Below are 12924 nucleotides of genomic sequence, written 5' to 3'. Positions count from 1 at the left end.
GCCAAGATATTATCATTGGTTCTCTGCAGTACACTAGGTCAGTCTTAGCTTTGCACATCATCAGAGGGCTGTTCCCTGTGTCTTTCTGTGTTTATGAAAGTTCTGTGTTCTAAATATTGGATCCCTAGATACAAGTCCCTATCCTATGAAAGTGCCTCTTCAGAATAACACACCCTTCTGGGAACAGTCATGCCTTCATTTCATATCCAGAGTGCATGCCATCCTACACAAACCTGGGGCTTACTCTGAGTTCAGCATTTCTGACGGAAATAACTCTCACAAGTGTTTGTGGTTAAATGAAACTGTCATATTTCTAATATGCACTGTAACTTGGCTCTGTGATGATAGGTGAAGCTGCTGCATGCTAAGAGCTATTTATATATGCCCTCTGTTAGTGCTCTTCCATTTGGTCAAAGCAGACTGCCTGAAAACAATTATTGTCTTGTCTGTATTCACATCACACACTTTCAGTCTTGGATTTTTAGGGGCCTTCTGAGTTGCACCTATCTCTTGGTTGCTCCCCACAACTGAAGAGGGGAGAACAAGGTGGGATTAGGCTGAGTGAGGCTATCCACCATCAACCTATGCTCTGCTCTAGGAAGCGGTTGATGGGGGTGGAAGAGAAGGAGCTGGGAGAGAGCAACTCCTGGCTGTTGCGCTTCATGTGAGGGTAGGCAGAGCGGTGAGGTCCCATGTCCTGAACTACTATTACTTGGGCAAGTGGAGGAGGAAAGTGACCTGGGCCAGAGGAGTCCACCTTTATACCATGTCTTGCATATAGGGGAAAATCTGCAAAGGGGAGCTACGTAAATTGAGGGTTATGGGGGAGGGAATGTAGGGAGAGAGTCACCAGCAGTCACCCTGCCATGATGTGCTCTGAATGGGAGGTGTGCACAGGCAACAGCCATTTCTCTACCCTTAGAGAAGAGCCTGGCAGCACAGAGCACCTCATTGTAACTTTGTCTTGTTTTCAATTTGTGCACTGGAAGATGCTGAGCTCTCTTGAAATGCTCATGGGAGGTGGGGGCAGCAAAGGTTCTATTTCCACACAGACTTTCTCTCCTAGTTTGCCAGGGGCTCATGCTAATTACCTTTGCACTTTTAGGTTAGCCTTTGGGAACTAAGCATCAGTAGAAAGAGGAAGCTGGGAGGACTGAGTGAGATGTCCTCTTGAACAGCTGAAGTGCATCCCTTCTGCGGGCAATCTTCTGAAGCATTGCAAAAACTGTTTGTCCATTGCTAGCAGAGGGTGCCCTAGTTGAGTCCAAAGGCACCCACCTAGGTCCAATTGGCTTGATTTGACAGAACTAGAATTTCAGGTGTAGGGAGGAGAGTCACATTGTGAAGTTCTTATTTTTACTAAGCAGCTGGCTCAAAATAGGTTTTCGCTCAAGTTAGTGAGGAGCACAGAGGCAGCATTCCTACTGGGTAATTGCGCTGTGCTGTTCAAAGCCAGACTCAACAGGGCTGGGAAACTCCCATAGGTTTTAAAAGGCTGCAATACCGTTTGAGGAGTTTTTGTGGCCCTCCACCTCTGTCCCTTTCTCCATTGTATTGGTAGCTGCTTCTGCACAGGGTGAGCAGAGCTGTGCTACTAAACTTCATGCAAGTTCTCCCCTCTCGTAGGTGAGGATGACAAGCTGATCCTGTGTGATGAGTGTAACAAAGCCTTCCACCTGTTTTGTCTGAGACCAGCACTCTACGAGATACCAGATGGCGAGTGGCAATGCCCAGCTTGCCAGCCCTCTACCGCCAGGCGCAGCTCCCGGGGAAGGTGAGACCCTCCTTTCTCCTGCTGCTTTCGCTGGGGAGGAATTCTAATCAGGCTTTGAGAACTAAGGAGTCTTTCACAAAGAGACCAAAGCATTCGTCCTTAATCAGTAACTGCTTTTAGAGGAGGGAAATACCTAGATTACTTGATGGCACTTGAACAATAGCAGAGCGATCTTTTCAGGCTGCTCTTACATTAGAGCACCTGTGTTGTAGTGACCCATGACATTTTGAGGGGAGTAAATAACTTCACTGTAGCAGTGGAAAAAAGTGTCTGCAGTAATAAAGGGCTGCTATTAGTGCTGAAACTCACTTGGTGCTTCAGCTCCTTTGAGCAGTGAGTCTGGCTGCTTGCTCATAGGAACATGCTTCCTAGCACTGCAGTCCTTTCTGACTTCCAGCTGAGGTGAGCTCTCAGAAGTGGCCTGAACTTCCTGTCCATCCAAAAGAGAGAGGCATTGAGCCCATAGTCTGCTACTTAGCAGAGAACAATGTTGAGCATAAATGTTTGTTTGTTTACACCATGATAGCCAGATATCACTCACCTTTGAACTCAAGACTTGATACCTACTTTCTCTCCTCTTTTAATCATAACTGTCTGTGGTTTGCATTTTCACTTATGCCAGAGGGATGAGACTACCAACTACCACCTGAAGAATAGGTTTCTAGCCAGCCTTCCCTCCAGACCAGTGATACAAAGTATATTAGACTGTCATATGCAGGTGGTATATGGGCCTAACAGTATTAATTACTCTCTGGGCACGGTTTGAAAGGAGTTTATCAGGCTTGTTCTGAAATGGCAAGGCTTTAACACAGCTGTTCTAGCATGAGATCACAGTTGCTTTGATGTGTCAGAGTCATCTGCAAGCTGCTTTGCTCCTGGATGTGAGCCATCAGGTGGAGTAACACCTGTCTTATCTATTTACTACTTTATTCTTCCCAGCTAGAATAGAATGGGAGAGAATGTTGGCCTTGGAACACCCTCCAGCTCTTAGTTTTGCATGAACTTAGTCTTTTTCCATTTAATTAATGATGGACACTTGACTCACGCAAGGCAGAAAATTCAAAGTTGTAACTCCACAGCAAGCATACCTCTGTCTCTTCCTGCACGTGCATATTGTTCTCTGTTCCTGTTTTTGTTATAACTGTTACCCCGAATTAGATGTATGTAAAGGGTCAGACTCACTGTGCGAACCAGAACTTGTCACTTTATGACATCTGTGCATGCGTACCCTCGGTGCTTTGCTCGGTAAAGATGGGAACGTAACGGTGATGTCTGCCTGATTGTTAGTGCATTAAATCAGCTCTGCTCCACGGAGGGCGTGAAAAGTGGCACTGCTGGGAGATGGAGTAGGGAAGGAGACACTCTTCTCTCCCTGTCTCCTCCCAAACACTTCTTAAGCAGCCCTTTAATGGGGCTTCTCCGATATGACCATGTTTGCTGGCCACCTTCTTTCTTTCTTTGCTCCACTACCACTTGCGCACTCATGTTACATCTCCTGTTCGAACAAACTTAGTATGGATTTGGAGGGAGGAGAGTTGAGGAAGAACTGGCTGACCAAATGTGTGGAGAGTCTGGTAGGGCCACCTTGGCTGCATTGCACTTGCACAGTGTAAGCTGGTAGTGACTGCATGTTTCAGATGCTTCCCATGCATCAGTAGCATTGTACCTCATGAGCAAGCGGACTGCGTACAATCAGTGTGGTATCCTGACATTCTTCCTCAAACCCCAGAGCACTTGTCCTTATTGAGGAATAACTACACTGCAAACAGCGTTAAATGTAGTTATCGGTAACATATTGCCGAGATGTGTGGAACAGCAGCAGAGCGGTTTCTCTCTGCACATGTATTCAGCTGTTGAAAGTTTTTAGCATTTGGGCTGAAATCTGTCAGCCCCAAAGTGATAGCCTGGAAAGTAGCAAGAGACTGAAAGTGCCATCTAAGCCATAACTCTAACATGATATCTTGGCTGAAAAAGAACAGATTGCTATAGTGTGAAGCAATTTGAAGCAAATGTTTGTTTTAGATTGAGGTGGTCAGCAAGTTTGTGTGTATGAACAAACATGCAGTGAAACTCCCAGGGTCAAGGCTAGCCAGGCTCTGCTAGTTTATTCAGAGAGTCTGACATCTAACTAATTTTCTTGCCTTTAGAAACTATACCGAAGATTCTGCTGAAGAGGAGGCTGAAGAGGGCGAGGTAGGCCCAGATGAGGAAGATGCTGAGGAGGATGAAGAAGAGGAAGAAGATTATGAGGTTGCTGGACTGAAATGTAAGTCTTTAGCTACAAGTTATCATGTGGGCTCAGCTGTAGTCTGTTCCATCTTTGTCATGTATCCTATCAGAGGCTGTGTGTCCTATCTGAGGAAGAGGTTGGGTTCTCACATGGATGTGTAAGGAGGCCCTTTTCAGAGAAGGCTGCAGACATGATACATTTGTGGAGAACTGGGAATCGACTGCCTTCGGTCCCCTTGCTACTTCAGGACTGAGACTGTCCTTGCAGCAGTTTAAATACTATGTCAACTCAAAGGAGTGGGAGCATGCTCGCATTCCAGTGTAAGGATCCACACTTCTTGATACACAGCTGATGCCATAAAAACTGCTGCTAAGCTGTCAGCAGGGGCCTGCAGCAGTGAAGGGTTAGCAAGCAGCATGATTGATTATTTGTTAATAGCCTTTTTACTCTTCAACATTTGCTGTCCCTGGGCAGTAGAATGCTGTCTCTCTTCCTCCACCACCCCAAAACTTACTTTTTTAAATGCAAAACTAAAAGTTATCTTGTTTTGGGATTAGGGGTGGGGAGTTTAATTCTTGCCTGTTGTCATGAGGTTCCCTTTGTACGCTATTAAAATTCACCTTCACTTGACACTGGCTGTTCTACAGGAAGTGACTATTGTCCAGGCTGTAGTATGAGTCAGGTTCTCTCCGACCTGAACAGACATTGACAGGGAAGCTTCTAATAGGGCTGTAGTAACTGTCTTCAGAGATTGATCTTTCTCAGGAAGCTGAGGCCTGGTCTACACTGGGGGAGGGAAGGAATCGATCTAAGTTACGCAACTTCAGCTATGTGAATAACATAACTGAAGTAAACGTACTTAGATCTACTTACCACAGTGTCTTCACTGTGGTAAGTCAACAGCTGATGCTCTTCCGACTCCGCCTGCGCCTCTAGCCCTGGTGGAGTACCGGAGTCAACAGGAGAATGCTCGGCTGTCGATTTATCACGTCTAGACTAAGCACGATAAATCAACGCCCGCTGGATCGATCGCTGCCCGTTGATCCAGCCACTAATGTAGACAAGCCCCGAGTGAAATAAAGTCACAGGATTCAAAACGTGTACAGTGTTGTAGCTGTGGGTCCCAAGATAATAGAGAGACAAGGTGGGTGAGGTAATGTCTTCTATTGGACCAACTTCTGTTGGTGAGACAAGCTTTCGAGGACCTGAAGAAGGGTTCTGTTTTAAGCTCAAAAGCTTCTCTCTCTCTCCAACAGAAGTTGGTCCAGTAAAATATATTACTTCACCCACCAGGGTTCAGAACGGCATTCCAGACTAAGTGAAACAAATGCTTCTCCACCCCAAATCCAAAAGTTTTTCCTGCCACGCTCCACCTCCTTTTTGTTTTTGGGGACTTTGACGCTGCCCTGCTGGAATAGATCAGGAAGCATGAACTGGAAAGATCCCTGAAATGCACATGCACACCATTTGCTTTCAGCTGAACCGTCATTGACTGAAAGTTGTAGCTTCAGACCAAACCCTTCAGCTAAAGCTGGTGATGGAATTAAGTGACCGAGACCTAGGGGATTTGTATATGTTCTCCCAACTGTCTCTAGCCGGAGAGTGTTTTGTACTACTGAGCTCCAGCTGGCTGGTTCAGGCCTTACACAGTTTTCCATTTTGTTTAATTTTTGGGGTGTTCCTTGATCTTCTGATATAGATTGCTCTTTGTTCTTTGGAGTATCCATGTCCACACTTGAAGTATGTTCAGCCCTTGATGCATTCCAGTTCCAGGACCAAAGCGAGGGTTTTCAGACAATAGCAAAAGAGGGTTACTGTCTCTAAAAATAAAGCATTAAACTCAACCCCCAGCTTTACAGGGCATTAGCATGGAAAGGTCATAGTGGAAAACTTTTGTTTTAGTGGAGAAGTTCCAGTTAATCCTTGTGTAGCGTTTATCCTGAGGATAGAATATAGAATGTTGGATTGTCAGACATTTAACACATGCTGTGAACTTGACACACAAGCAGGAGCAACAGTATACAGACGTCCCACTGCCCTGACACACGCTGCTCCTGCAGGGAGCCTGACAAGATGATTTATTGGACAGGGATGGATTAGAGGCCACAAGTGAAGGACTGCTGCATTTTGGACATGGCTTTCGTATGCATTTATGACCAGGTGGAAGGCGCTTGCTCGGGAAGAAAGGCCAACGTACACTCAATGTACAGGGGTCGCAGGAGAAATTTAAGACCGGAGACAGTTCGTCACCACACTTGCATTCCCTCCATTTAAAATGGTGACAGGCAGGCTGACAAATGGGCAAAAACATTTATCTGGAACATAATGCAGCAGCCCCAATGTTTGGAATAAAATTCCATTGTTTACCAATTCCAGAATGTGGAGCAGCTCCCTGCCAGAGTAACTCGACACCCACTGTGAACACAGTTAGCTTTTCAGGGGGACTTAGCAACTGGCTTATCCCATTGTGTGGGCCACTTGTAAATGCCTGTAAAGGCACCCATTCAGCCATCCACACTCTCTGGCAGTGAGCAAGTGGACAACAGGAAACCAAGGGATTCCCACACATTTCTGGTCTGAACAGCAAAGGAAGGTGTAAGTTATCTCCAAGGCTTAACTCACCCCCCACTCGCCCCCGGCATCCTTCGAGAGCTTGGGGGTATAAGGATTTTAGTACTAGGACATTTCTGCTTCAACACTGCCGCAGCTGAACCTTGCTCACAAAGACCTCAGAAATCCAAATCCCCTCCCAGCTAGAGGGCCTGCTAGCTCTGTGTGTGTGTGTGTGGTCACCCATGAGTAGGAGTAACATCCTTGCCAACCATCAGTGTCCATTCTGGAAAGGGGACATTTGCTTCACCTGGAGAAGGCCTATGATTGCTTGGCTTACTCAGTGTACAAGAAGTGAGTAAAGACTGGTGAAAAGCAGCACATGTCCAGCCACAGTGTGACCGTCCCTGCTTTGGTACGACTGGCCAGGGATGGTGCAACTCAGTTTTAACCCTCTGGGGCCACTCCTCAGGGCACCAGATTCTTCTTTGAATGGTTGCACTATTGCTGTTATATGTGACTGTCTCTGCAGAGATTAGATTTTTTTGCTATTGTGTTTGTGATGGCGGCAATCTCAGTGACTTGGCTTCTGCTCCTAATGTTATCACCTCTCCAAGAGGCTGAAGGGCTCTTGTCCATTGTCATCCTCTCTCCTTGGTTTGAGGCTCTCTCAGATTTCTCTCCAAAAGTGAACCTGTTCTTAAAACTGGCTGATTGTTTCAGTGAGACCCAGGAAGGCAGCCAAGGGCAAGCAGAGTACAATGATGTACCCTTCCAGGCAAGGCAGGCACCAAGGGAAGAAACAGTCAGTGCATGCCACCAGAGGACCCCGGCAGCGGGCCACACCTGTCAACGGAGCAGACATTGATGAGCTGGTAAGAGCCAAATTGCCCCCAGGAGATTGCTCACTTCATGAGTTATAAACTCAACAGGTGTCACACTTCCTTCCCCTCCCCTTCTCAAAGAAATGCCCTGAATTGTATTGTGAAATCCATACGGGACTGAGGTCTGTCTAACAAAGGCCATGTATCCTTAAGGGCCCAGCACAAACGGAGCACAGATATGCCAGGCATCCTTCCCCAGCCGCTTTCACACATTGTCCCCCTTGATTAGCAGGCGGCCTGCAGCTTGTTAAAGGGTTTTTAATAGTATCCATATGTCTGTGCAGAGAGGTGGGGGAAGGGGGGGAGGGGGTCCGGGATGGTGATAGAATGCCAGCAATGCCGGACCCTCGCTCCCCGAGCTTGGCCTATTTTCTGACAGTTGTTGTCCGGACGGTCACTCCCCAACCTTCAGGACATAATTTAGCTGGTTTAGGTTTCACTTGACATTTAATGAATAAAACCTTGTGTTTGAATAGAGCCAATCCTGGGAAGGGCGGAGCTGGGGGTTCTGTGCTGACTGTCCTGGGGATGTAGCCATTAGGGTTACGTGGGGATATTGGCATTCTAGCACCATGGTGCGGTGTGGCAGGAGCTTCCCACAGATCTGCTGTACATCTAGTGACCAGTGTTAACGGTACTGCTGTTATAGCCTGTCATAGGAGCTCCTCCCAAAGTGCCCAGCATCAACAGCTGTTGCGTCTTGGGCTGGAGTGCAAGGCTTGGGGCTCAGGCTCCTGCTGCATTAGGGTGCCTGGGGTTGGGTAAAAGAATGGCTAGTGGTTCTGTAGTTGCCTTGTGCTAACGTATACAGGAGACCCCTTTTCTGCTGGCCTTTTCTTGTTGCTTGCTCGCATACTCTCCAAATCAGGGGAGGTGCACCATAGCCAACTAGAGATACCTTTGAGTGAGGAATGGTCTCATCTAAACAACATGGTTGGCTGCTGGGAATTGTGGACCTTGGTAAAATATTGTCACTCTCTCTAACCCTCTGGGCTGAGGAGACGGGTCCTGTTAGCTCCCTGCCCCTCTTCCCAGCACAAATCTGATTTGTTGACAGTTGTAGCCTAGGTCCAGGATGGGAACTGCAGTTCCCTCCATATCAATGTATCTGTATGCAGTGATCCCTGCAGAGCTCAGAGCTGAGCGGGACGCCAGTACAGTAGTGGCTGACCTCCTACAAATCCCTAGGCAAATGGCTGACCTTGTGCACTGCTTGTTTCTCGAGTACAGCAAAGCTTGGGGCCATCAGCTGCTGTTTGGTATTTAAAATGGCATGGTAGCCTCTGCTGCAGGCCTGTTAACAGGGCACCACAACTGCTTTCTTCCTCTCCTTTGCCTGTCTTATGCTGTCTACCCAGGGGGTAAGGAGGGGGATTTGCATACTCCATTTGTTATTTATTCTTTGGCCACTTGCTTTGACCATGCTGTCTTTGAACCTCTTTGAAAAAGCTTCCTGCCCCTGGAAAAAGGACAGGCCTGCCTGTAAACTATTCCTGTGGGAGCTTTTGGACAGGGTTCCCATTTTGTAACTCAAGCTGCCATGGCATTTCTTGGCTGCTAGCATCAAAGCTCCCGCAGCCAAGCAGTTTGCTTCTTGATTATTGCAGAGATGATAGTGGGGTTTGAACGCCTTAAGCGTCAGTTTTCACAGAAGTATCACTTCTCCCCTACCCACTGATGCACCTGCTTGTGATAGGATTGAAAAGGAAAACTCTACTCCCACTTTCCTCTGCTTGGGGCTTGTCCATGCAGTGAGCAAGCTAGGGTGTGAGTGAATGTTCAGCGCACTAGCCTGCCACACACAGTTACTGTGATGACCCTGCTGATGTGCATTAGAGAACTTTTAGTGCATGGTAGCAGGGTCCTCATGGCGACTTAGTGCATGGTACAGTCACATCCTGACTTGCTGCTCACCAAGCCTCAGTGTGGGCATGTCCTTGGGAACTGTTTTGGCTACAGTTAAATCATATGCCAGTTCCTCTCCTTTTAATGGCTTGCTCCACTTTGTGTGGTTAGGTGCTTCAAACGAAGAAGACTTCACGTCGCCAGAACCTGGAGCTGCAGAAGTGTGAGGAAATCCTCAATAAGCTCATCAAGTACCGCTTCAGCTGGCCCTTCAGGTGAGGCACTTAGAGCTTCCTTCCCTGTGTAAACTATCCTTGGATCTCTGCTCGTGCAGTGGGACTGGCTAAGCCTCAGGGCTGCACGTAGCCATGGTTGCAGGCTGCTGCTGGCCTGGAGGCCTGGGTGTGTTAGAAGCAGAATAAGTACAGAGAAAGAGAAGTGGGTCTGTCTGTTACATTAGGGACCCCTGTGCTCAGTGTCTCTGGAGACTAGTTTCTATGGAGGGAGCCAAGATTGACCCCTAAAGCTAGGGAGTGACATGCTCCCATTCCCTTCTCTGCACAGTAATGGAAGCGGCCAAGCATTGAGGTAGGAGAGCAGTGTATTCTCCACCGCCTCCCCTGAAAACCACTCAGAGTTCCCTCCAGAGGAAGCATGTTCTAGTGGATATAGTCATCTCCAGCTTTCAAATTCAGCCTTGCCAGCAATTCCCTTCAGTGAAAGGCAAGGCACTTTAACTGCCTGAGTTTCCCTGTCTGTAAGCAGGCCACCTCTCAGGGGATATTGGGTGTTTGGTTGGCTTGTAAAGGGCTCTAGGCATCAAGGTTTATTGTGGTGGTGCTGGGAGCTGCAGGTCCGTGTCAGTGGATATGGCCAGTTTCTGTGAGTGTCCTGCTAGTATCTAGGTAATACCAGTGTCTGACGCTAATTATTTTCCTGTCTTTGTGACTCCTTCCTCGGCAGGGAGCCAGTGACCACAGAGGAAGCTGAAGATTACTTTGAGGTCATCAGCAACCCCATGGACTTCCAGACTATGCAGAGCAAGTGCTCATGTGGCAGCTATCGCTCTGTGCTAGAGTTCCTCTCTGACATCAAACAGGTGTTCTCCAATGCTGAGCACTACAATCAGAATGGGAGCCACGTACTGTCCTGCCTGGAGAAGACAGAACAGTGTTTGATTGACATGCTGCACAAACACTTGCCTGGCCATACGTACTCACGCAGAAAACGCAAGAAGCCCTCTGCCAGGCGCCAGGGACTAGAGGAGCAGGAAGGGGACAGTGAGTCAGAGGCCACTGAACATTCCAGGGGGCGAAAGAGAAAGAAATGAGGAGCAGGGAGACTGGGGGGAGACAGAGTTGGAGCAGGCCTTCTGGTGCTGCTGGGCGGCAGGCTTGGCTGTCTGAAGGGATTTAGGAAGCAGCAGACACTTCTTGATTAATCCAGCCTTTCCCATGACCAGTTCTAGTTTGTAATTTCTCTGTATCTTCCTGAAGTATTTGGCCATCCATCAAGTGAGCAGAGGTGACTTACTGCTTCCAGCAAAATACATAAAGCTCTTATGGGATTGTCCTGCTAGAAGAAGAAGGTGGGAGGGCAAGCGGAAGAACTGGCCTAAGCCTCATTGGACAGGGGAGTGTGAAGTCTCCTCCAGTTTGGAGCACTATCCGCTTTCTCGGAATGGAGCTGCTTCCTTCCCCTCTAGCTGAGCAGCCAACACTGGAGCGCTGTGGGACCTCCTGCCATCTGCTGCCTGTGATGTGAAACCAGCCCTCCTCTAGTATGGGGAGGGATCATGTTGCTTCACAGAAGGACTGAGTGTGATCAGGCCAATGGCCCTTAGTTCTTGTATGTGTATATTTATATGGTGTTAATTTTGAGCCCCCAATGAAGGGACGCGTAGAGTGAGCAAGCACATACATTTATGGAGATATGGCTTTCACCAGCATCATAATACAAATGGCTTTGAGGTGCTCTTGCTTCTCTCCTCTGTTTCTTCTGGGGGAGCGGTCTCCTGAGGTCGTGCTCTGAGGAGCTTGTCCTTTCTTCTGACTGCAGCGGTCCACTTGGACATGGCAAAGAATAGACTGTTGGTTCCCCTGCTCACCTTTAACAGCACATAATCATGTAGCCCTTCGAGTGGACAAACCAAATGCCAGAGGCATATCAGAGACATGGCATTCCCACACATCCTGTAGAAAACCCCAGGAGGGGAAGCAGCAGAAACTTGTTCCATGTAACTTTTTAAATTAATTTTCTAGTTTAAGTCACTTGTTTCTAGCAGTGAGCTTGTATAAAGAACACCTTGTAAGATACCTTTGTCTTGCTTTGGCACATGTACAGTACAGTTTATATGAAAACGTGTTTGCTTTATATTTTTCCCTCTAAAACTCCTGTTTTCCTCTCAGTAGCTGGAGTTAAGCTGGGGGATTTGTTTGGGGGGGGGGGGAGAGGTCTCACTGATCCCTTTCTAATTTGCTGTCTACTTTTATAGTAATACCTCCCCTAACTCAGCCTCCCTTCCCCCCAACCCACCTGCCATGCCCTGTAATGCAGCAGAAGGGCAGACTCTGACTTATACAGCGGTTGACTAGTGGGAAAGATAGGTTGTGCTGGGGGGAGAGACATTGCTCTGTCATGAATCCCCAACACCTTGTGCCACTTGAGTTATTGATTTCTGTTTAAGCAAAACTTTTTTTGCCACTCCCTCCGTATGACAGATTTTGGTCTAACAAAATCAGGGTTTGAACCTCTTATTATGTCTTTAAATTGGAACAAAATAGCTGTGTGGCTATTCTGTACTGATCATTAAATTAAAAAAGAACCTGGTGCAACTCCTATGATTTGAGAATAAAAAGGTTAATGAAGATGGCAGCCCGGTGTTGTGTATTTGTTTTTGTTTTTTTTAAACCAAGCACTTGGTTCAGTCCTGGGCTGTTAGTCACTGTTGTGAGCCTAGAACAGAAGTCCAGCCTCCTTCTCTCCTCCCCACAGCCCCGCTGACCTATCCCACTGGACTAGCATTGACACTTGTGTTTGGCACCCCCATGTCTTGTGTAGCTCCTACACAGCGAACCCTTTGGAACTGTACATTATTTTAAAAAATAATTGTCATTCGGGGGGGGGGAGGGGGTTCTGCTAAGGGCTGTACTTGTAATAAATTGGAAATTTAAAAATAAACATTATGTACTTGTGTTTGTAAAACTGCTTCTAGAGAGTCCTTTCCTGCTGCCAGTCCATGCATAGCCGAGTGGTGCTCGCTGCAGGGCTCTCCCCCCATTGCAGCCCATTTCTGAATGGTTGGCATCTTGAGGAGAAATGGGGCTGCTTTCACAAAGCAACTGCCCGTGTTCCATGAATGAGCTGGGGAAAAGGGGGAGACTGGATGAGTGGAACTAATATGTAGGAGGAAATATACCTCATGTGCAACTGTTCAAGGTCTGTACAAGAGTCTGATACTGTCACTTTCAAAACTTTAAATAGTGCGGTCTCTTATTGCTGGGGGTGTGTAACAGCCCAGAAGTTGAGACTGAGAAGGCTCCCACCAAGGCTACTTCTCAGGCACCTAGAATTCTGAAGAAAACTGCCTTTTAGGCTAGAGAGGAAGGCATGGCTTGGTTATTAAGGTACTGTTGTGAGAC

The 12924-nt window shown here is 47.4% G+C and overlaps 1 protein-coding gene across 2 annotated transcripts in view; it reads left to right on the top strand.

Annotated features, from left to right (window-relative positions):
- Positions 1–12157, top strand: part of BAZ1B (bromodomain adjacent to zinc finger domain 1B) — an 82515-nt gene extending 70358 nt beyond the window's left edge. For both annotated transcript variants that reach the window (XM_048823663.2, XM_048823662.2), the window contains 5 exons: positions 1627–1774; positions 3922–4040; positions 7278–7429; positions 9455–9558; positions 10247–12157. In XM_048823663.2, coding sequence (XP_048679620.2) covers positions 1627–1774; positions 3922–4040; positions 7278–7429; positions 9455–9558; positions 10247–10613 — 890 coding nt within the window. In that variant the 3' untranslated portion in view covers positions 10614–12157. The remainder of the gene's footprint in view (positions 1–1626; positions 1775–3921; positions 4041–7277; positions 7430–9454; positions 9559–10246) is intronic.
- Positions 12158–12924: the final 767 nt, after the last annotated feature.

This window comes from Caretta caretta, chromosome 17 (genome assembly GCF_965140235.1).
Source record: "Caretta caretta isolate rCarCar2 chromosome 17, rCarCar1.hap1, whole genome shotgun sequence".
In the NCBI taxonomy this organism is placed as follows: domain Eukaryota; kingdom Metazoa; phylum Chordata; order Testudines; family Cheloniidae; genus Caretta; species Caretta caretta.
This window is presented reverse-complemented; position numbering and strand designations above follow the sequence as displayed.